Consider the following 20,375-nt stretch of genomic DNA (forward strand, 5'->3'; position numbering starts at 1 on the left):
AAGGGGTATACTCAAGGTGGGAGGCTTGATAAAGTGTTGGATTGTTTTAAGAGAATGGTAGATGAAGGGAAGGTTACTCCAAACGACGCGACTTTGACTTCAGTGTTATCAGCTTGTGCGAAGTTAGGAGCTTTCGAGTTTGGGAAACGGGTACATAAGCATGGAGAGAGTCTTGGGTATGATAAGGTGAATGTGAACTTCAAGAATGCTTTGGTTGATATGTATGCAAAATGCGGAGCTATAGAGATGGCTATGGAAGTCTTCAATGGGATACAGAGAAGAGATTTGATAAGCTGGAATACTGTTATCAACGGCTTAGCTGCACATGGACATGGCACTGAGGCCTTAGATTTATTCCGTGAGATGAGAACTTGCGGAGTTAGACCTGACAAGATAACATTCGTAGGTGTTCTATGTGCTTGTAGACACATGGGTTTGGTTGAAGATGGGTTAGCTTATTACAGCTCCATGTTTACTGATTTCTCAATAACGCCTCAGATAGAGCATTGTGGTTGTATGGTGGACTTACTATCCCGTGCTGGACTTTTAACACAAGCCGTTGAGTTTATAAACAAAATGCCGGTGAAAGCTGATGCTGTGATATGGGCCACTTTGCTTGGAGCTTCGAAGGTTTACAAGAAGTTGGAGGTCGGTGAGCTTGCTCATGAAGAGCTGGTCAAGCTTGAGCCAAGAAACCCGGCTAATTTCGTGATGCTGTCAAATATATATGGAGATCTTGGGAGATTTGATGATGCTGCGAGGCTAAAAGTTGCTATGAGAGACACAGGTTTTAAGAAAGAAGCAGGTGTTAGCTGGATTGAGACCGATGATGGTTTAGTCAAGTTTTATTCTTCTGGAGAGAAGCATCGTAGAACAGAGGAGTTACAGGGGATCTTGAGAGAGCTGAAGAACTTCAGTATCTTGCTTGGTGATGATGAAGAAGAACCACTTCAAGAACATTTGTTTTGATCTTTGATTATGTTGAAATATTTGTTATGTTGTCAATTTCAAATTGCTAGAAATCATAATGTCTCTTACCCTTCGGTAGCAGGGTGCTTCTTGCAGTCTCTTGCTCTTGCAATGAAGCCTTTATTACAGATCTCGGGGTCACTTTGTTGGTATACGGAAAGATTTCAATACATTCTGTGATACTAGTGTATTGTCCAACTACAAAGTTGAATTGACTTCTTTGTAACTATATAATCACGGGTTTGAAAACACTATTGGCAACTACCACGCTATTAAATTGAGGTTATGACTGAGCTTTCAAGCCACATGCACAGCTATAAAAGCCTATAAGTAGTGTGTGATCTTGTGTGATTGCAGCAAGTAAACAATCTCGAGGCAAAAAAAACAAAAAAGGATGCGAAAGAGATTCCAAGGAACTTGAGTGAGGATTGAGGAAGAAGAAACCAAAAGCTTGATCTCATCGCTTCCTTCAGTGATAGATTGCTATGGTGTCAAGTTGTTCAAGTACCAAGGATGTTGGTACGACATACACATTGTCCAAGCACTCAAATCTCCAGAGAAGTTTCAGGCACAAGCAACGGATATGTGTGGACTGAAGTTAAAGGTACTGGTCTGAAGTTCTAGAGTTATATGTGTGGCTTATGATCAAATCTCAAACCGACACTGTTCCCTACTAGAGCCGGTTTGTGCTTATCTTGAATGCGTTGCAATAAAAGTAAACTTGTATCAAAGGGTTTTCAGTGAAGAAATAAACAAGGTTTACAAATTCCTATCACGTCACGTGAAGGAGAATCGCTAAAACCAAAAAGAAAAAGATGAGTTTTTAGATCTCGAGAAAATTTATTCGAAAAAACTGACAGACACCATTACACCGTTTGAAATCTTTTGTTTCCCTTGGGCGCTCTAGGCTTTGGACATGTGAATGATCAAGTCGACAACACGGGTGCTGTAACCCCATTCGTTGTCATACCACGACACCAGCTTCACGAAGTTGTCACTCAATGCAATTCCAGCCTTTGCATCAAAAATGCTAGACCTGTTACAAACACACATCACATGAACACATTGGTTTTCAAATCATTACCAATAAAGACTAGAAGATTTGTGTAAATTCAAAGTGCGTAGTGGATATTGTTTTGTTACCTGTTGTCACCAACGAAGTCAGTTGAGACAACATCATCCTCGGTGTAACCAAGGATTCCCTTTAGTTTGCCTTCAGATTCCTCCCTGTAATAATCCAATACATACCAATTAGTTATCAACTTATCATCTTACAAGAGCTATGTGAAACTAGTGATATATATATATATATATATATACTGAAAGCTTACTTGATAGCCTTCTTGATCTCGTCGTAGGTTGCAGCTTTCTCGAGTCTGACAGTGAGGTCAACAACTGAAACATCAACGGTGGGAACACGGAAGGACATTCCGGTCAATTTTCCGTTGAGCTGTGGAAGCACCTTTCCGACAGCCTTGGCAGCTCCGGTGCTGCTTGGAATGATGTTGAAGGAAGCAGCTCTTCCACCTCTCCAGTCCTTCATTGATGGACCATCAACAGTCTTCTGGGTAGCTGAATTACACAAACAAAACCAAAAGGCAATTAATAACTTTAAAAAAAAAGTCAAAGAATGAATCAAAGGTAGTGAAATGAATTCATCTATACCAGTGATCGAGTGGACGGTAGTCATGAGTCCCTCAACGATTCCGAACCTGTCGTTGATAACCTGCAGAAACAGATTACAAGTTTCAAATTCAACAATGGGTAATTATACTTGAAACTCCTATATATAACATAAAAGGATAATAGAAAAAGAGACCTTGGCAAGTGGAGCAAGGCAGTTAGTGGTGCAACTAGCGTTGGAAACAATGTTGAGATCAGACTTGTATTCATGCTCATTGACACCAACAACAAACATGGGAGCATCTTTGCTTGGGGCAGAGATGACAACTTTCTTGGCACCACCCTGCAACAAAAAAAACATTTGAGATTATTAAAACTTATAAACAAGACTTCTCAATACAGTTATACAGCCAGACCAAAACAAATCAAATAACCCACAAAACGTACAAATAACAATTCTTATATCACAAGACAAAAAAAAGCAAAATTAAACCTTCAAGTGAGCAGCGGCCTTGTCCTTGTCAGTGAAGACACCAGTAGACTCAACAACAAAGTCAGCACCGGCCTCACCCCATGGGATATCCTCAGGGTTCCTTCAGAAGTAAGACACCAGAAATTAATAACACAAGAAGAGAAGAGTTATAAACAGATATGAACATATCAAACGAGATATGAATGTACCTGATGCCAAAAACAGTGACTGGCTTCTCACCGAAGAGAAGGGTTTTCTCATCCTTTATCTTAAGCTCATTGTGCTTCCACTGTCCGTGAACACTGTCGTACTTGAACATGTATGTCTGCAATAAACATAAACAATCAGAACACTCATCCTCAAATCAACACATCAACAATCCGGTTTAACCGAACCAAGTTGCAAATAATCAACACATCAAACCGGTTCACAACCTATGTGACAAATAGCACACGACATGTATACTAGTGAAAATTTGATTTGATTCATTATCAAAGACGATCAACAAATTAGACCTATAACGACTCGCGTCATATCAAAGATCGAAAAGATATTAAACCAATCGAGATCGAACTAGCTATACATTGAAGAGGAGAGAGAGAGAGTAAAAACTCACCATGTACTCAGTAGTGATGAAAGGATCGTTAACAGCGACGAGCTCAACATCGTTCCTCTGAAGGATAACTCTCGCCACCAAACGACCGATTCTTCCGAAACCTAAACCATTTCACGAAGATTTCAAAAAATCAGGTTCACCAGATGTAAACTAAAACCTATTCAAAACGATTCAAAACACTCACCGTTGATTCCGATCTTAATCTTCTTGTCAGCTACACAAACAATACAGAAAACAAAAGCAAAGTCGGATTAGAAACCCTAGCATAACAGTATCAACGAAGAAATTAGAGATCGAGAACGAAGAGAAACTCACCCATGGCGATGTGGTCGAGAGAGAGCAAAAGTTCTGAATGTGAGAATAGTCAAGTGAGTGAAGAGTTTGGTGAGGCTTTAGGGTTATTTAAAGGAGGAGATTGAAATCTGATCGAGTGGCTGAGATTTTTTCTTGGGTAAAAAGGTGACAGGTCAGATTTCAGTATTCAATGTTACCAGATCGTCCTTTGCTTTTTAGATTATTTACCGTTTCTGCCACTGATTTGGCCAACCGTTTATGGTAGAATTAAGAAGTAATTAGAGGAAACTAATGGCGCCTGCGCGGAATATTCGAGGTTTATAACTCAGATACTATGGGCCGGGCCGATGCACACAACAATATTTTATATAGAGAAACAGAGTAAGCCTCAATAATACTTGGAGTAAAAATTTATGTTTATCTTAAGATTTTACCATATCATTAGATCCATATTTCTAATCAAACCCAAAGTTAAACAGAAATGTCCATTCTTAGATATGAATTCGGATGTCATAACTTATAACATAATATGACCATATACTAATTCAACATCTAAGTTATGTTAAACTCACTAGACGGTATTATGTTCACGTGTGTCCAAATACATTTACAGTTATATGATATATTTGTTGACATTTAAAAACATTTTCGTTATTTATAGAATGTAGGATCCATATCACCATATTTCTACCAGATTAACGAGTTTTTATATGCTTCATTTAATACAAAAAGAATCGAAAGAGAAAAATAAGAGGAGGAGAAGAAGGAGACTTTTGGCAAAAGCCAAGAGTCATGCATAGAGTGAGTTATGTTTTGCTGTCACGTTCATGTGACCTACCAAAACTTTCAAAGTGGAGCATCTACATGTGTCTCAATAAGAACTCACTATCTGATAAAATAAGACATCAAATTATAAAAATATCTAGAGAGTTGAGACAATAAGCACAAATTATTAGAGAATGACATTTACAAGCTTCTTAAATGATGCACCTTGTAATTGGTAAAGACAAAACCTCTCTGATTTAGTGTTTAAAATCTAATCTATTAATTTAGGGATTATCTACTATTTGAAGTTCTCATTTAAATTTTGGACTCTTTCATAGTTGTTGCTAGAATATATCATGCCTCTTATACAATGTAACCTACCAACTTAAATTAAACCAAATCTTAACCAACATAGATTAGTTAAACCTAACCAGTAACACTTTTATAATACTTTTGGTTAATCTCTTAATATAATTAGATCATATAAAACTGAACCACTCTTAAATCAACGAGTTCCATATCATTCCAGACATAAGAGAAAAAATATCCGACTCATTTACAACGTAAGCATACAAAGACCGTGTATGTTTATGCTCATTGATCTTCCAAAAACCAAATAATTGTGGCATAGACCAACATAGGCTCATGTTCGTATCACTAACTTTACTTCTATATATTTACTCTTCACCTACATCATATCACAACATATACAGTTATGCAAGAACATGATTTTTTTTGTTCAAACAACCAAATAATGGTGGCATATGGTCAGTAGATTTTTTAAAAATGTTTATTTATATATTACATTTTACGAGACTATGTGTATAAGTTTTTTTTTTGAAAAAGGGCATAACTATGTGTATAAGTTAAAAGGTAAAATGTGTGATAAGGCAAACTATTATACTAAAAATGAAAGAAGATTAAATACAAACTAATAACAAGTACAAAACAAATTATAACACTATTATATTCTATATATATTTAATAGAATATTATATATATGTCTAATATGTATATATATATATATATAAATGTTCCTTAAAATATATATAATATTATATACACATATTATATATACCATATACTATTAATTGAAATTTGACAAATCAATTTCCGCCTTTTAGGGCGGGTCCTAATCTAGTAATGGTTTTAAAATAAGAAGATGCGGTTGAGTGTTGAGAGAAATGAATTATAATTTGGAGAATAATTGCAACATAAGCATACATTCCCCACATAATTTTTTTTATCATTATTCATGATCTTGCCATTATATTGACTGCATAAAGTATTGTGATTGATAAACTACAAAAAAAACTGTGGAATTACGTGTGATCTCTTGGCAAATATGAAAATTAGGTGGACTTGTGAAACTATATCTAATAAATGTAAACAAAAGAAAATTAACATTTCAAAGAAAAAGTAGTGCTGTCAAAACATCATCATCAACAACAAAATAGTAAATTTTACGACTTACGTGTATGATAACACAACTTTATCTCAGGCCACTGATAACGGTTGAACATTCGAATTGAGAAAACTCTATCTGGTTGGATTAAATATATAATATGGTTTAATTTAGGTTGATTTAACCTTGGTTAGTTTAATTTGATTCAGTTTGGTTTGTCCTAAAACTTCACATAATTTTGATATATTTCTCATAACTTAGTTTTGTATTTTTTCTAATCGGTTTAAGTGTTTTTTTAGATAGAAAAACTCCTATAATCAATGTTTTGCATCTTTTTTAAAGAGAAAAATGGTTAGCAATAAAAAAAGAAGGAGACAAACACGTGATGATAGAATGAAAGAAAGAAACGTTCATGTGGCGCAGGATACCATGGTGAACACTTCTGCGCAAGTCATACGAACCGGTTTGAAGATCGTCTTGGAGGGTGTGAGCAAGAAGACTCCGCCATCGTCGTACGTGATCCCAAACCCCGATGCCGTGGTAAAGCAGCCTCAAGTTTGTCATCATTCTCGACCACTCTTTCCATGTTTCTTTCCAACCGCTTCTCACACACTTGAGGGTCCGACGCTCGTACACACCACCGATCTCCAGCCCAAATTCCCGGTGGTGGTCTTCAGAGGAGAGGGTGAGCGATCTATGTCGTATATGGCGGCGGTTGGAGCTACCAAAATCGAGCTGATTGGGAAACAGTGCATTTATGTCTACAGAGAAAAAATAGCACATCCGATATCCTCATTTTGCAAATGACTTTATTTATAAACCTTTCTCTCCTTCACTTCTTCTCATAATTTGATTCAGTTTGGTTTGTCCTAAAAATTCACATAATCTTGATAATATTTCTCATAATTTAGCCTTGTATGTTTTTCATTACTTGAAAACCAATTAAAAAATTTAGTGTGATCATTTTGAGTTATTCTGTTGATTTACCATTTGTTGTTTCCAAATTTTATATTATTGCCTAAATGTTTCATTTTATCTTGAAGTGTTTGCGATATTATGAGTAATTGAATAAGGGCTTATTTGTAGAAAGAAGTTAGAGAGAGATAAAAAAAGAGAAGAAGAGAGAGGATGTGATTTTGGTTACATAATGAATTATAAGTTTTTGTTTAGGTGAGATATCTCACCCAATTTCCCATTGAATAACGATCCAAAAGAACAAAAATAAACTATTGTTCAAAGTATATATTTTTTAATTAGATATTCAAAGTATTCTTAAAAGAACGAAAAAGAGGTAGATTGATTTAGACCTATTGACAAAAAAATATTGATGAAAACTTTAATGAATTGAATCGTATCCACATAAATCTTCTTAGAGCCAATGTTAGTCCATTTGCATGATGGATTAGATATAAAATAAGTTGTTTTATGGTTTATTCATTCACTAACCATTTCAATTAACTCAACACTATTGCATTTATTAAATTATTTTGTTTGTTTTGCAATTTTGACTAAATAGTGGATCTGCCTAATTGTGAATTCAATAAGATGTATAAGGACATAAGTGCTACATTCTAGGGGTGGGCACTTCGGTTATTTTATCGGTTCGGTTCCGGTTCGGTTCGGTTTGGTTAATTCGGTTCAATGATTTATCCAACCAAAGTAAACCATAGTTAGTTCGGTTTGGATCGGTTTCGGTTCGGTTTGAACTCAGTTCGGTTTGAATTCGGTTCGGTTTTAAAACACAAACGCATGGTCATAAAATCATCGTGTTGACGATTATAAAAAACTAAATTATGTTGACTAGATTCAATATAAAACCCAAAAAAACTTTTAGAAACACAAAACATATATAAGAGCACAATCAAATCAAAGTTAACTATAATAAATAGAAAATTAAAAAAACATCGTTAATAATACCTCTACAAAATAAACTATATAAACTAAATATAATGTAAAACTGAAAGAAAAACTTTAACAAATTATAAACATCAAACAAAAATTAACTAAAGTAAATAGAAAACTAAAAAAAAAATCCTTAATAAAATTAACAATAACTTTAGTCTTAGCATTTTAGTATATTGTATATTGCTAATATGCACATTGGTTATGGGTTCGGTTTAGTTTGGTTCGGTTCAACGTGGTTCGGTTCGGATCGGGTTCGGTTCGGTTGGTTCGGGTTGGGAAAATCTTAAACCTAACTGTTTGATAATAGACTTTGATTCGGTTCGAATCGGTTTCGGTTCGGTTGGTTCGGTTCGATCGGTTCGGTTCGGTTTTTTTGCCCACCCCTACTACATTCAATCTAAAGTTAATAAAACAAATGGCACAAAAGATAGTATTTGATAGTGAGAAAGACAACTTCTGAGGCTGTCGCTCACCAAATTGATTCAGACATTCAATCGACTGCTAACCTAACTTTCTGATCACCATGACTAGCTCAAACCTGCTCTAGAGATGGACAAGGACATGTACTCTCCCTGAAAATTGACACAATTATCTTAAATTTTTGCAATTATAAAAACCAAACTAAACCATCTAATAGAGAAACGTATTATAAAATTAAGTATCAAGCAAATACTAATCCGACTTATATGTATGTATCACCCAGTTTTCTTATTGTATCATGAAAGAACAAAAAGGTTTGAGTGCTTTTTAATATTTTGCAGGTTGCAGAAAGAGCTTTGTTCTTATGGAACAATGATCAGATCGAGAATCTAATAATACCGAACCAAAAAGTTATATACTTCCTATCATTCTCCCTGCGCTGGAGAGAAAAGCTAAGAAGCATTGGAACCATACTGTTCAAAGCATGAAGCTGAACGTGCAGAAGATATTTAATGAAATTGATCCAGAGATTTCTTCAAAGAATGTCTTGCTAAGTTTAGAGATAATGAATCAAAAGAACCTGAAGTTGATGCAAAACGTGAGGCCACATGGAAGCGGTTGGAAGAAAGCAGAAGAGTGCATCATAAAAGCTGTTTTTGTTGTAGAGAGAGGTTTTGTTTTTGTATTATCGTTTTCTACTACACCCAAGCAAGATAACTATTCAAACCAGTTCTAGATTATTCATTATACAGAGTTTACATGAATATAGAAGAGCTTTCATTAAATTAAACACACCATAAGTTGCACACATGACACACAAATAAGCTGAATAAACTCAACCCCACTTACTCTTCAACTTATCAACATGTGTAAACTCATATGTCAACACCAAACTCCCATCCATTCTCTTTAATTCAAAGCTCTCTACCAATACATAGCATTTATAACTCTCCCACTGTGATGAACCGCCTTCGAATCTCTCTGTTCTCTTAATGCTAGACCTTACTTCATCGCCTTTGTTTAACCACCCGAACCTCTCCTCTTCCCACTTAATCCTCTCCACGACCACTGACCCAAGACCTATCTTCTTGTCTTGTCTCTCATCCCTTAAGACACTAAACCAAACAACTCCATCAGCTCTTGTCTCCCTCAGATTGGTTACTTCTCCATCAAGCTTCACCACTTCTGTATCTACTTCGACATCAACTACAACCTCACTTTCTGCTTCGTTGTAACTACATGAGTAAACCTCTTCCCATCTTTGTTTAAGAGTCATGCTGTAATAAGTTGAGTTTTTCATCTGCTCCTTTGCGTCTCCTTCTTTCACGAATATGAAAGGAACATACCATTTTCCTACCACAACGCTTGTATTCACATCATTGGGAAGCTCAGAACGAAGCTCAGCGTTGATTCCCTTTGCATCATCTCTCAAACCAAAATCTTGAGAGTTCGAGTACTCAACGGTCCAATACTTTCTTTTAAGGAACTCAGGTGGTATCCCATTAGGAGCAACAGAAATGGCTGTGTTATAGCAAGATAATGCTCTGCGTTGATGGATCTCGAATTGTTGGTATATATCATAAGGATCTGCTTCTTGTGGCTTAGCTTCAGGAATGTAGCTAAAGCAAAAGCAGCAGGGGACTCTGTCTTCTTCTTTTGCACTTGCCGTAGCTCCTCTGCAAGAAAATAATTAGGATTTAAGGAATCTTGTTGCGCAAGTCAGGTCTTTCAGTTTCGATATATCAAAAGTAAATGTATTGAAAACCTCAAAATTTACCCTCTTTATTTCATTTTAGTTGATATTAAAGTTTTTGTACAAATATTAAGAAAATACAATTTTTATACAATGTATCTTAGCTATATAAAAATAGTATTAAACAAAAACAATTCAAACAATAAAAAAGCAAAATTTTGTAATTGGTCACAAATTTTAGATAATATTAAATTTTATATAAAATAGTGAAAACATCATTTATTTTGCTAGAAAAAAAAATTTCTAAACATTATATAAATTGAAACGGAGAGAATATTAAAAACATTAAACCGAACCAAACAATGCTACAATCTATTTTCATCAACCAAAATATAGATAAAATAATTCAAAAATTATTGGTCGTAACATACCCTGAGTGCTTCCCACGGCGTTTAATGACATAATAACGGTTCAAAAACAGAGGCTGTCCAGGAACCGGAATGAACAGAACGGGGTCATGGTAACTGCGCCTGTTTTTACCAGTTCCGGTTCTGTAAGTCACAGTCAGCTTTGCGTTCTGTGGGAACGGCAAGCCTCTGAGTTCACCATCGTAGCAAGATCCGAAGCAACAAGTCGGTTTCGACTCTTCATCTTGAATCACAAGTACGCCTGAGTTTGGACCTTCCGGCAACGATTGTGACGAGTTTCTCTGGTATTCCGAGAGATGCCTTGTAACATACATCTTTAAGGTGATGAATGAGAAATTAAAGAGATATTAATTATCTGTTTATATAGAGAGGCGTCATGGACTTTAGGGATAAAGACGTAAGCTAACTTTACAAGTTATTGTTTAAAGACTTTTCAAAGATCTTGAGTTAGACTCCAAAGTTATGACCTTGACTTGGTTTCACAAACCTATCATAGAAAAAGTCTATATTTTTTTCCACAATGCATTATTTTCCAACCATGGGTGGTTGAAACTTTCAACATACGGTTGTGTGTTCTTATCTACTCATTCTTGTTAATAATTGTCTCTCACTAGGGGGCTCAGCTTCTGATTTTTTTCTTCTGAATCTCTCTCTCTCTCTCTTTGCTGCAATATAATGGGAGGTTTATTCTCGATCTCCATGCCATGTGACCAAGTGGTGAATCAAGTCTCTCAATGTCTTTGCACTCAGGGGAGTTATATATACAGCCTTTCAGAGAATCTAGCTGCTCTGCAGAAAGGCATAGAAATGCTCAAGGCAAAGCGGGATGATGTGCAAAGAAGGGTTTGCCGAGAAGAGTTTACAGGACGTCGTGAAAGGCTTTCTCTGGTCCAGGTATGGCTTACTAACGTCCTCAACACCGAGAACAAATTCAATGATCTGCTTAGGACTAATGACACTGAGCTTCAAAGGCTGTGTCTCTGTGGGCTTTGCTCTAGAAATGTGAGATTGAGCTATCTTTATGGGAAAAGGGTTGTTCTGATGCTGAAGGAGGTTGAGAGTCTGAGCTCTCAATGCGAATTTCCTGAGGTGACTGAGACGGTTTCGGTGGATAAGGTGGATGAGATGCCTGTTCAACCGACCATCGTTGGTCAAGAAAAGATGCTCGAAAGAGTATGGACTCATCTAATGGAAGAAGGAGTGGAGATTGTGGGTATGTATGGCATGGGTGGAGTAGGCAAAACCACTCTTCTGACACAGCTCAACAACAAGTTTTATGAAACACGTGGCGGCGGCTTCTTCGAGGTAGTGATATGGGTTGTGGTGTCTAAAACTCCAGAGATCCGTAGGATTCAAGGAGACATCGCCAAGAAGCTAGGCCTTGATGGAGAAGAGGAATGGGACCAGAAAGATGTGAACCAGAGAGCCCTTGAGATACACAATGTCCTCAGGAGCAAAAAGTTTGTGCTGTTGCTGGATGATATATGGGAGAAAATGAACTTGAAAGCGGTCGGAGTCCCGCATCCGAGCAGACAAAACGGATGCAAAGTAGCGTTCACCACTCGTTCTAGAGAAGTGTGTGGGCGCATGGGGGTTGATGACCCTATCCAAGTTCATTGTCTAGAACCAGAAGAAGCTTGGGATCTGTTTAAAAAGAAAGTTGGAGAAAACACATTGAAAGGCCATCCGGACATTCCTTGTCTGGCAAGAAAGCTCGCTGAAAAATGCTGTGGTCTACCATTGGCACTTAACGTTATTGGCGAAACCATGGCATGCAAAAGAACGGAACAAGAATGGCGTACTGCTATTAACGTTTTGAGTTCAGAGTTTTCTGGCATGGAAGACCAAGTTCTCTCGATCTTGAAGTATAGCTACGATCATTTAAACATGGAACAGGTGAAATCATGCTTCCTGTATTGCTCTTTGTTTCCTGAAGATTACCGTATGGAGAAAGAGAGGTTGATAGACTACTGGATATGTGAGGGGTTCCTAGATGAGAACGGGAGTAGAGAAATAGCATTAAGCCGAGGCTATGAGATCATTGGTATACTTGTCCGTGCATGTTTGCTGCTAGAGGAAGCAATCAATAAAGAACAAGTGAAGATGCATGACGTGGTCCGGGAGATGGCTCTCTGGATATCATCTGATCTTGGGAAGGATAAAGAAAAATGTGTTGTGCAAGCAAGAGGCGGGTTACGCGAGATACCAAGAATCAAGAACTGGAGTGGCGTGACAAGGATGTCCCTCATGGAAAATGAGATTGAGATAGTCTCTGGCAGCCCTGAGTGCTCGAAACTCACAACTCTCTTCCTTCAGAAAAACGATTCGCTGATACATATCTCGGCTGATTTCTTCCGGTGTATCCCAATGCTCGTTGTCCTGGATCTTTCAGGGAACTCAAGTCTCCGTAAGCTGCCGGAACAAATATCAGAGCTGGTTTCTTTGCGCTATCTTGACTTGTCATGGACATACATAAGGCGGCTACCTCTTGGCTTGCAAGAGTTGAAAAAGCTAATACATCTGAGGCTGGACTACATGAAGAGACTTAGGAGTGTTTCAGGGGTATCAAAACTGTTTAGTTTGAGGAAACTGCAAATACTAGAGTCTAAAATGTCGCTAGACATGAGCTTAATGGAGGAGTTGCAGCTCTTGGAGCATTTACAGGTTCTTAACATAAGTATCAAGTCGAGTTTGGTTGTGGAGAAGTTGTTATATGCTCCCAGGCTGGTGAGATGTCTTCAAATTTTAGTACTTAGAGGGCTTGAGGAGGAAGAATCAGCTAGAGTGTTGGCTTTGCCATGTATGGATAGTCTCCGCAAAGTCATCATAAGGAAGTGTGGAATGTGGGAGATAAAGGCAGAGTGGAAGACTTTATCATTAACTCAAGGCTTCCAAAACCTCTCTAGTGTGCATATTAGTAGCTGCAATGGTCTGAAGGATCTAACGTGGCTGTTGTTTGCTCCGAACCTTACTAGTCTCATGGTTCTAGACTCAGAACTAGTAGAAGAAATAATAAGCCGGGAGAAAGCTATGAGCGTTAATATCATTCCTTTCAAGAAACTAGAGAGTCTGCGCTTACATAATCTAGCTACGTTGAAGAGCATATATTGGGTGCCTCTGTCTTTTCCATGCCTAAAGACAATCCACGTAACAGAGTGTCCAGAGCTGAGGAAGCTCCCGTTGGATTCTCAAAGTGTCTTCAGGTCTGAAGAGTTTGTTATTAAATACAAAGAGGAAGAATGGTTTCAAAGGGTTGAGTGGGATGATGAAGCCACTAGACTCCGTTTCTTACCTTTCTTCAAGTTCTTTGGACCTGAATGGCATGTTACCTATGTGCGGTAGAAACTTTAAGAGTCGAAGCAGTACAATAATTTCAATGACAAGGGAGAAGATAGACATTACTTTTTTTAATGGAGAAGCACTTCAAGATGGACAAGCTTTTCACATGATTTCAGAATCAAATCAGCAAGAAATCAAACAGTCTTGGTGCATTTGACCAAACAAGATGCAATAATTGGTGTGTTGCCCTTTGCAGTTTGCTAAGTTTGATCGTGCTCCACAACGTATACAGAACCAGCTCGCTTCCATAGAACATGAAGATACTGCTTTAGCTAAAACTAGTGTATATGTAGATGTGTTCTCTGTTCTGCTCCATGTTCTGCCTGCAGAAGTTGTCCTGGGTTCAATAAGGAAAGAAAGTTTCGCCATTTCTTTAACTAAGACTTATTTCTTTCAGTACACTAATCATGTTTTATATGAAAAAATGAAAAATGGCCGTTAAAAAAGTTTAAACTTTGTTTTCTTAAGTAATATTTATAGTGATATCTTCCAAAAAAATATCATTTGATTTTTACAACTAAAACGATACATATACATCAGAAACATTTATGATTGAATTTTATAGAATTTTTTAGAGTGATCACACGAGTTAAAGAGACTTGACGAAAGAAGTCTTTAATTAGTTTCTATTAACTCTAGATTCAAACTCGGTGATCACATTCCTCAAAAATACTAGCAGACACTGATCAATGTCTGGACGACAATGCAAGAAGTGGAAAGCTCAACTTTTTTAAAAAATATATATATTATATTAATTAAATCAACCCACGATGTGAGGATCCGGAAGTTTACAAAGTCCGACACACCGGAAAAAGCTCAAACTTGTGGATGTGAAGAAGAAACCGACAAGACTGTTCCCAGCCACCATCACTCGCAAGAAAGGGGCACATTTCTCATCAAACACAGTATCAGTGAGTGTTGACCGTTTGTTTCTTCTCCACTTGCTAGATAACACAAGCTGTGGGATCAATGTCTTAACTCTCTCACACAAGCTGTTGTTTGTGCTCTTTCTTGGTGGTTCGATGCTTTTTTATGATTAAGGTAGAAAAGTTATTTGTAAGCTCAATTATTGACTAAATAATGAACTTACTTTATTCTTCTGTTTTTGCCAATATTTTTAAAAAATGGTCTAGACTCTAGATATGCTAAACAGTCTAATATTCTGCATATTACCATAACAAGGGTTCAACATAAAGTTATCAACATATCAAGTTGAGAAGTAAATCTATACCTTTGTTTCAAGATAAATTATATCATACAGTATCACAGGCCAAAAGATTTTATAAAGCTATAGTGTTGGATTCTTGTAAAACGCAACAACTAATCATGTCAGCTATAGTTTTGGATTCTTGTAAAGCACAACAGCTTTTTTAATACATCGACTTAGGAGCTTTTGTTCGAATTGGGCTTGTAACCGGATCTAAAATTTCCGTTTTCGGGTTGATTTATATATATAGTTTATTTTTATAAAAAAATCATGTCAAATTGTCAACTATTGGTTGTTGATAGAATTATTGAGGTAGAAACTTGCAAATGGTATGTAGGCATTTACGTGGATGTATTTGGCTCGTATTACCTATTTAAAATGTTTTAGATAGAACAAAAATGTTTACTTAATGTATTCATAATGTGCCCAGTGTCCAAATTGAGTAGTAGTACACCTACTAGCCAAAATGAAATGTTAGTTACCAATTGATGAATGGAATGAAGGACACGAGACACTATTTTTCTTATAACCAGAGAAATCACATATTATTCCCCAGCACAAAAATGAACCATTAGTCATTAGATTGTATATTGTGACATTTATATATGATAATTATATAAGATATAATTTTTATTTTTATTTTTTTTAAACACAAAATGACACAAAAAGAACAATGAGCTGTTACTGATAGAGTGATGATATGCATGAATCATGCTTTAGGGATAGTGTTCAATATAGAAATAAAAGGTTGAAGATAGTGTATGTAGTGGAATTTTTTTTCTTTTTTTGGGTTAAATTGTAAATATCCATTTTCTTATTAAAGGAGAAGCAATTTTAATAATAAATCTTAAATATGTAAGTTATTAACAAAATTGCCATTATGCTGATGTGTCAGCTTAATATGCATTCTTACAATCCTAAATTAAAAACCCATTTATTACTAGAATATTTACAAAAAATGCCATTGATATTACCTATTGCATATACATCATACATGTGTTATTTGAAAAGTTACATGTCACCGTGAACAAACACTTTCGAAATAATTAACATTGCTTTACACAATACTCATATCCAAAATAATACTTACAATGGGCTTTTCAAAATTAGTTTCATTTACAAAACAAACTCAAGAAAATGTATTAACTTGATACAGAGATTTTCTTAAAAAAGAAAAAAAAACTTGATACAGAGATCACTATGACAGACTCATCGTTCACCAAAAACCAACTCAATCAAAGTACTCGCATATATAAGATACCTATCATTTAGAATTGCTATTAATATAATTGAAGTGTTCTAATTGATTCCTATTCACCTCACTATACTTCAGAATTTTTTTTTGAATTTTTACAGTAAAATTCTTTTTGCTTATCCACGAACTTTTTTTTTACACAAAAGGGAATGATGTATTAATGTAAAAAAAATAAGTAGTGGAAGGTCAACTCACATAACGGCAATTTCAATCATGTATTTAATTTGTCCTATAAAAGGAATTATTCGAGAATTCAGTAAAAGGAATGATCTATTAAAGACAAAATTTGGTTCCCAAGAACATTGATTTTTTCAGGCAAATTTTAAAAAATCATAATGATGCGATCTTCATGCCTCCTCATTAGATATTTTTTCTAAGTACAAGGTTCCCAATATGTTCGCTAATTATGAATCATTTAGTACAAAATTTACTTCATAATATTAACTAGAGTTTTAACCCGCGCACCCGCGCGGATGTTGATTCGGTTTTTAGATTTAAATTGGGTTTATATAAGTCGAAATTTTGAAGTTATTTACTATATAAATATATTTTGTTTAAATGGCGTGTTTGATAATACTATTATAAAAATATTTTTTATGTTTTTTTTTGACGTCAAATTTTTTTTATGTTTTGATATGTAATATGTAATATTCAATAAGACCCGCACAACTCGTCTTATATTTTATAAAAGCAGAATTACATTAAAATTATATTTTTCTTGTTGTAAGCCTTCCGGCCTCGTGTGGATTTTAAGATAATATACACATGATAAAAAAACTGAAAAGTTATTTAAAAGAAAATCCTTACGGACTGACCCGTAGATTGTTTAATTATAAGCTTTGCAGAAGTTACAGTTTCAAGCGAGTTCATTATTGTTGGGCCTCAAAGCCTAAAAAGTTAAACGATTTTATTGGTGTACGAAGTTAATGTTTTAATGAATGCGTAAAACTGCAGTGTTTAGATCAGTGGCATATCCTTGTAATTTTTGTGCAAAATTTAGGGTCAAGTACTATTTGTACTTCAATTTTAATAGATTAGACTAGATTTTGACCCGCGCTTTTGAAGCGCGGAATATTTTACGATGAAAAATTTCACTAATAATTTAACAAATATTTTGGTAATTTTTAAAGAGTGTGTATTTAAAATATTTTTGCATTTAAATCAGTATTTTTAAATTCAACCCGATTGTGATTATACCGGTTAATCCGAAGATCTGACAATTCAATTTATGTTTCTAAAATATTCATATTAAAAATCACTAAAACCCGAAACTAACCGATTGAACTGATGGATAACCGATATATAATCTAATTGGATTTAAATTGTAATAGTTTCATAATTTGTAATCTTATAATCGAAATTTTAAAGTTCACTATTTTGAAATTTATGAAATTATGACGTTTCTACGAAAAATTTAAAGAGAAAATAATAGATATAAAATAATTAAGATTAATTATTGTATTATTTGAAAACATTGATAGTAGTATAAAAATATATTGTTTGGAAACATTGATAGTAGTATAAAGAAATAAGTATATTTTTTTTTTGAACATTTTTTTAAGAAATAAGTATATTGTTTGGAAACGTTGATAGTAGTATAAAGAAATAAGTATATTGTTTGGGAACATGGATAATAGTATAAAGAAAGGAACATTAGTGATTTAATGTATGTTTAACTATAAAGTATAAATGTGTATTTAATTTAAAAACTTACAAAATAAATGTTAGGTCCAACAGAATGTTTCTGTTTTAATAAGATAGATGTGTGTATCTACTGCTTGGCAGTAACACAAACCTTGAGCATCAAGGATTATTAAACTATACTTTTGTTACAAAAATATGCAAATAATCATAAAATTATACGAGTAGAAACTTCATTTAATAAATATTCATATTAATAATATACTATATATCTATGTTAATATTATTTAAATTTAATTATACATATATATACATAGATAAAATTGATTACTTTGATATATTTACCCTAAAATGATTGCAAACAAACAATAGTAATCGTTTAAATTATCTGTACACGCCAATTTATTACATAATAATAACTGATTTCTTAGTTATTTAATATATATTATTTTTTTAATTATTTCATAATATGCAGAAAAACATAAAATAAGTAATAAACATAAAATATTTATTCTGCACAAGACGCAGATCTTAACCTAAGTATATATCTCTTTGACAATTTAAATCTTAAACATTTCTAAATCTCAGGTCAAACAAAAAATAAGAATAAACTCCAAAATCAATATTTATATCGAGTAATAATAAAAAAATGAGAAACTGACATAAAAAGAGAAAAATATTGGAGATAAATATGATTGGTATGTGAACGTAAACTTCTTAAAACCATAATTAAATTTTAAATATCTAAATCATTATATAAATTGAGCTGACATAATTTCATTATAACCAAATAGTAGGTCTGAGAATTTTCGGCCTAAACTTTAGGTTATATGAGATAAGTGATTTATTGACTTAGAATATTTTTTAAAATTGAATCAGTTCATCAGTAAACAAATTATATAATTAACAAAAAAGGTTTTTAAAAAAAAATTAAGGACCAAAAATATTAACTCGATTAAGAATACAAATTTTTTTTTCCGTACAATATTTCTTAAATAATTTTCGTATAAATTCACCATGCGCAAGGCGCATGTCTTATTCTAGTCATTAATAAAAATGAAAGTTTGGTTGCAATGTTAATTGAAACCACAATTTGCTTAATGGCTAGTTTGATCATAGTGACCTCAAAAAAAGCCTTTAGGATACACAAAGATTAATTCTAAGCTTATAATAAGAGAGGGATTGAAATTAATAGACAATAAGATCAAATAAAACAACAACATAATTACCATATTCAAAGCGCTTTTTGATGTACCTGAACAACTCAGATGAATCAAGAGAATCAGCTGGAAATTGGGTATTGGGTAAGAGAATCGTACATTCTTGAAGTGAACTGTTAATGATAGAGTGATGATATGCATGAATCATGTTTTTTTTTTTTTGACAAAAGTAGGGCTGGGCGTTCGGGTACCCATTCGGGTTTCGGTTCAGTCCATTCGGGTTTCGGGTTTTCGGGGTCAAAGATTTCAGCCCCATTCGGATATTTCTAAATTTCGGTTCGGGTTCGGTTCGGATCTCTGCGGGTTCGGTTCGGGTTCGGATAACCCATTTAAAATATTTTTAAATTTTCAAAATTCATTATATACTTTAAATTTTCAAAATCTATAAGAAAGATAATATATTATATATAAATTTTCATAACATATATGTCAAAATACCTTAATTTAACATATAGATTGGTTTTCTTTGAATATTTGGATAAAGAATCAATAGATATTTAACTATTTTGGTATTTTCAGTATACTTTATCTATTTTAAACATTTACTTTTCACTATTTGCATATATTTTCCGAGTATTTTGGAAAGCTCAAAGGTATCTTATATATTTTTAATATTTTTAATATACATTATATATAAAAATAATGTATATATTTAAGTATATAAATTTATTTCGGATACATTCGGGTATCCAAAATATTTCGGTTCGGATCGGGTTCGGTTTCGGTTCTTTAAATACCGAAATTTTGAACCCATTCGGATATTTAATCAATTTCGGTTCGGGTTCGGTGCTACTTTTTCGGATCGGGTTCGGTTCGATTTTTCGGGTTCGGATTTTTTGCCCAGCCCTAGACAAAAGCATGAATCATGTTTTTGCGATAAGAGTTCAGGAAAGCGTTGAATTGTACGTTTTAGTCAAGACAATGAGACATTCTTAAATTGAACGAGCCTGTTGCATTATCCCAAAAAAAGGAATACTTGATTGAGTTTTAGAGTTTTGTTGCGTCATTATATTTTCCGTTGAGTGTACAGAGAATAAATGTCAAAAGCGATACGAAGCAATAATTTCATGTTTTTAGCATTTATAATTTGCTTTTTTAAAAAATTTGTTCGAATTTGATTTAG

At 34.4% G+C, this 20,375-nt stretch overlaps 3 protein-coding genes and 1 pseudogene across 3 annotated transcripts; 2 read left to right on the top strand and 2 right to left on the bottom strand.

The window, feature by feature from the left end:
- The window catches only part of LOC108819677 (pentatricopeptide repeat-containing protein At5g56310-like), an 8,347-nt pseudogene extending 6,757 nt beyond the window's left edge, over nt 1-1,590 (top strand).
- Nucleotides 1,591-1,679: 89 nt separating this feature from the next.
- On the bottom strand, nt 1,680-4,124 carry LOC108823033 (glyceraldehyde-3-phosphate dehydrogenase, cytosolic). Its single transcript, XM_018596261.2, has 10 exons — nt 3,996-4,124; nt 3,865-3,894; nt 3,681-3,781; nt 3,274-3,389; nt 3,086-3,185; nt 2,789-2,935; nt 2,635-2,695; nt 2,301-2,541; nt 2,113-2,196; nt 1,680-2,005 (listed from the first exon to the last, which is right to left on the bottom strand). Exons 1-10 carry the CDS (start codon nt 3,997-3,999, stop codon nt 1,873-1,875), a joined length of 1,017 nt encoding a protein of 338 aa, XP_018451763.1. The 5' UTR covers nt 4,000-4,124; the 3' UTR covers nt 1,680-1,872.
- Nucleotides 4,125-9,183: 5,059 nt separating this feature from the next.
- Nucleotides 9,184-10,931, bottom strand: LOC108820833 (uncharacterized). The gene is made up of 2 exons (XM_018593845.2): nt 10,594-10,931; nt 9,184-10,145 (listed from the first exon to the last, which is right to left on the bottom strand). The coding sequence occupies exons 1-2, from the start codon at nt 10,902-10,904 to the stop codon at nt 9,305-9,307; spliced, it is 1,152 nt and encodes a 383-aa protein (XP_018449347.1). The 5' UTR covers nt 10,905-10,931; the 3' UTR covers nt 9,184-9,304.
- A 209-nt stretch (nt 10,932-11,140) lies between these two features.
- LOC108852562 (disease resistance protein SUMM2-like) lies at nt 11,141-14,421 on the top strand. Its single transcript, XM_056992224.1, has one exon. The coding sequence runs from the start codon at nt 11,266-11,268 to the stop codon at nt 13,930-13,932; it is 2,667 nt and encodes an 888-aa protein (XP_056848204.1). The 5' UTR covers nt 11,141-11,265; the 3' UTR covers nt 13,933-14,421.
- The last annotated feature ends 5,954 nt before the right edge of the window (nt 14,422-20,375 follow it).

This window comes from Raphanus sativus, chromosome 8, assembly GCF_000801105.2.
Source record: "Raphanus sativus cultivar WK10039 chromosome 8, ASM80110v3, whole genome shotgun sequence".
NCBI classification, from domain to species: Eukaryota; Viridiplantae; Streptophyta; class Magnoliopsida; order Brassicales; family Brassicaceae; genus Raphanus; species Raphanus sativus.

Excerpts from the sequence above, each read along its gene's own strand:
- LOC108823033 (XM_018596261.2), bottom strand. Across the intron at positions 2,936-3,085 it reads AGGCCGCTGCTCACTTGAAG|GGTGGTGCCAAGAAAGTTGT; the intron begins GTTTAATTTTGC and ends TTTTTGTTGCAG. Across the intron at positions 2,197-2,300 it reads GAGATCAAGAAGGCTATCAA|GGAGGAATCTGAAGGCAAAC; the intron begins GTAAGCTTTCAG and ends GGATTATTACAG.
- LOC108820833 (XM_018593845.2), bottom strand. The coding sequence starts at position 10,904 with ATGTATGTTACAAGGCATCTCTCGGAATACCAGAGAAACTCGTCACAA. Across the intron at positions 10,146-10,593 it reads CGCCGTGGGAAGCACTCAGG|AGGAGCTACGGCAAGTGCAA; the intron begins GTATGTTACGAC and ends ATTTTCTTGCAG.
- LOC108852562 (XM_056992224.1), top strand. The coding sequence starts at position 11,266 with ATGGGAGGTTTATTCTCGATCTCCATGCCATGTGACCAAGTGGTGAAT.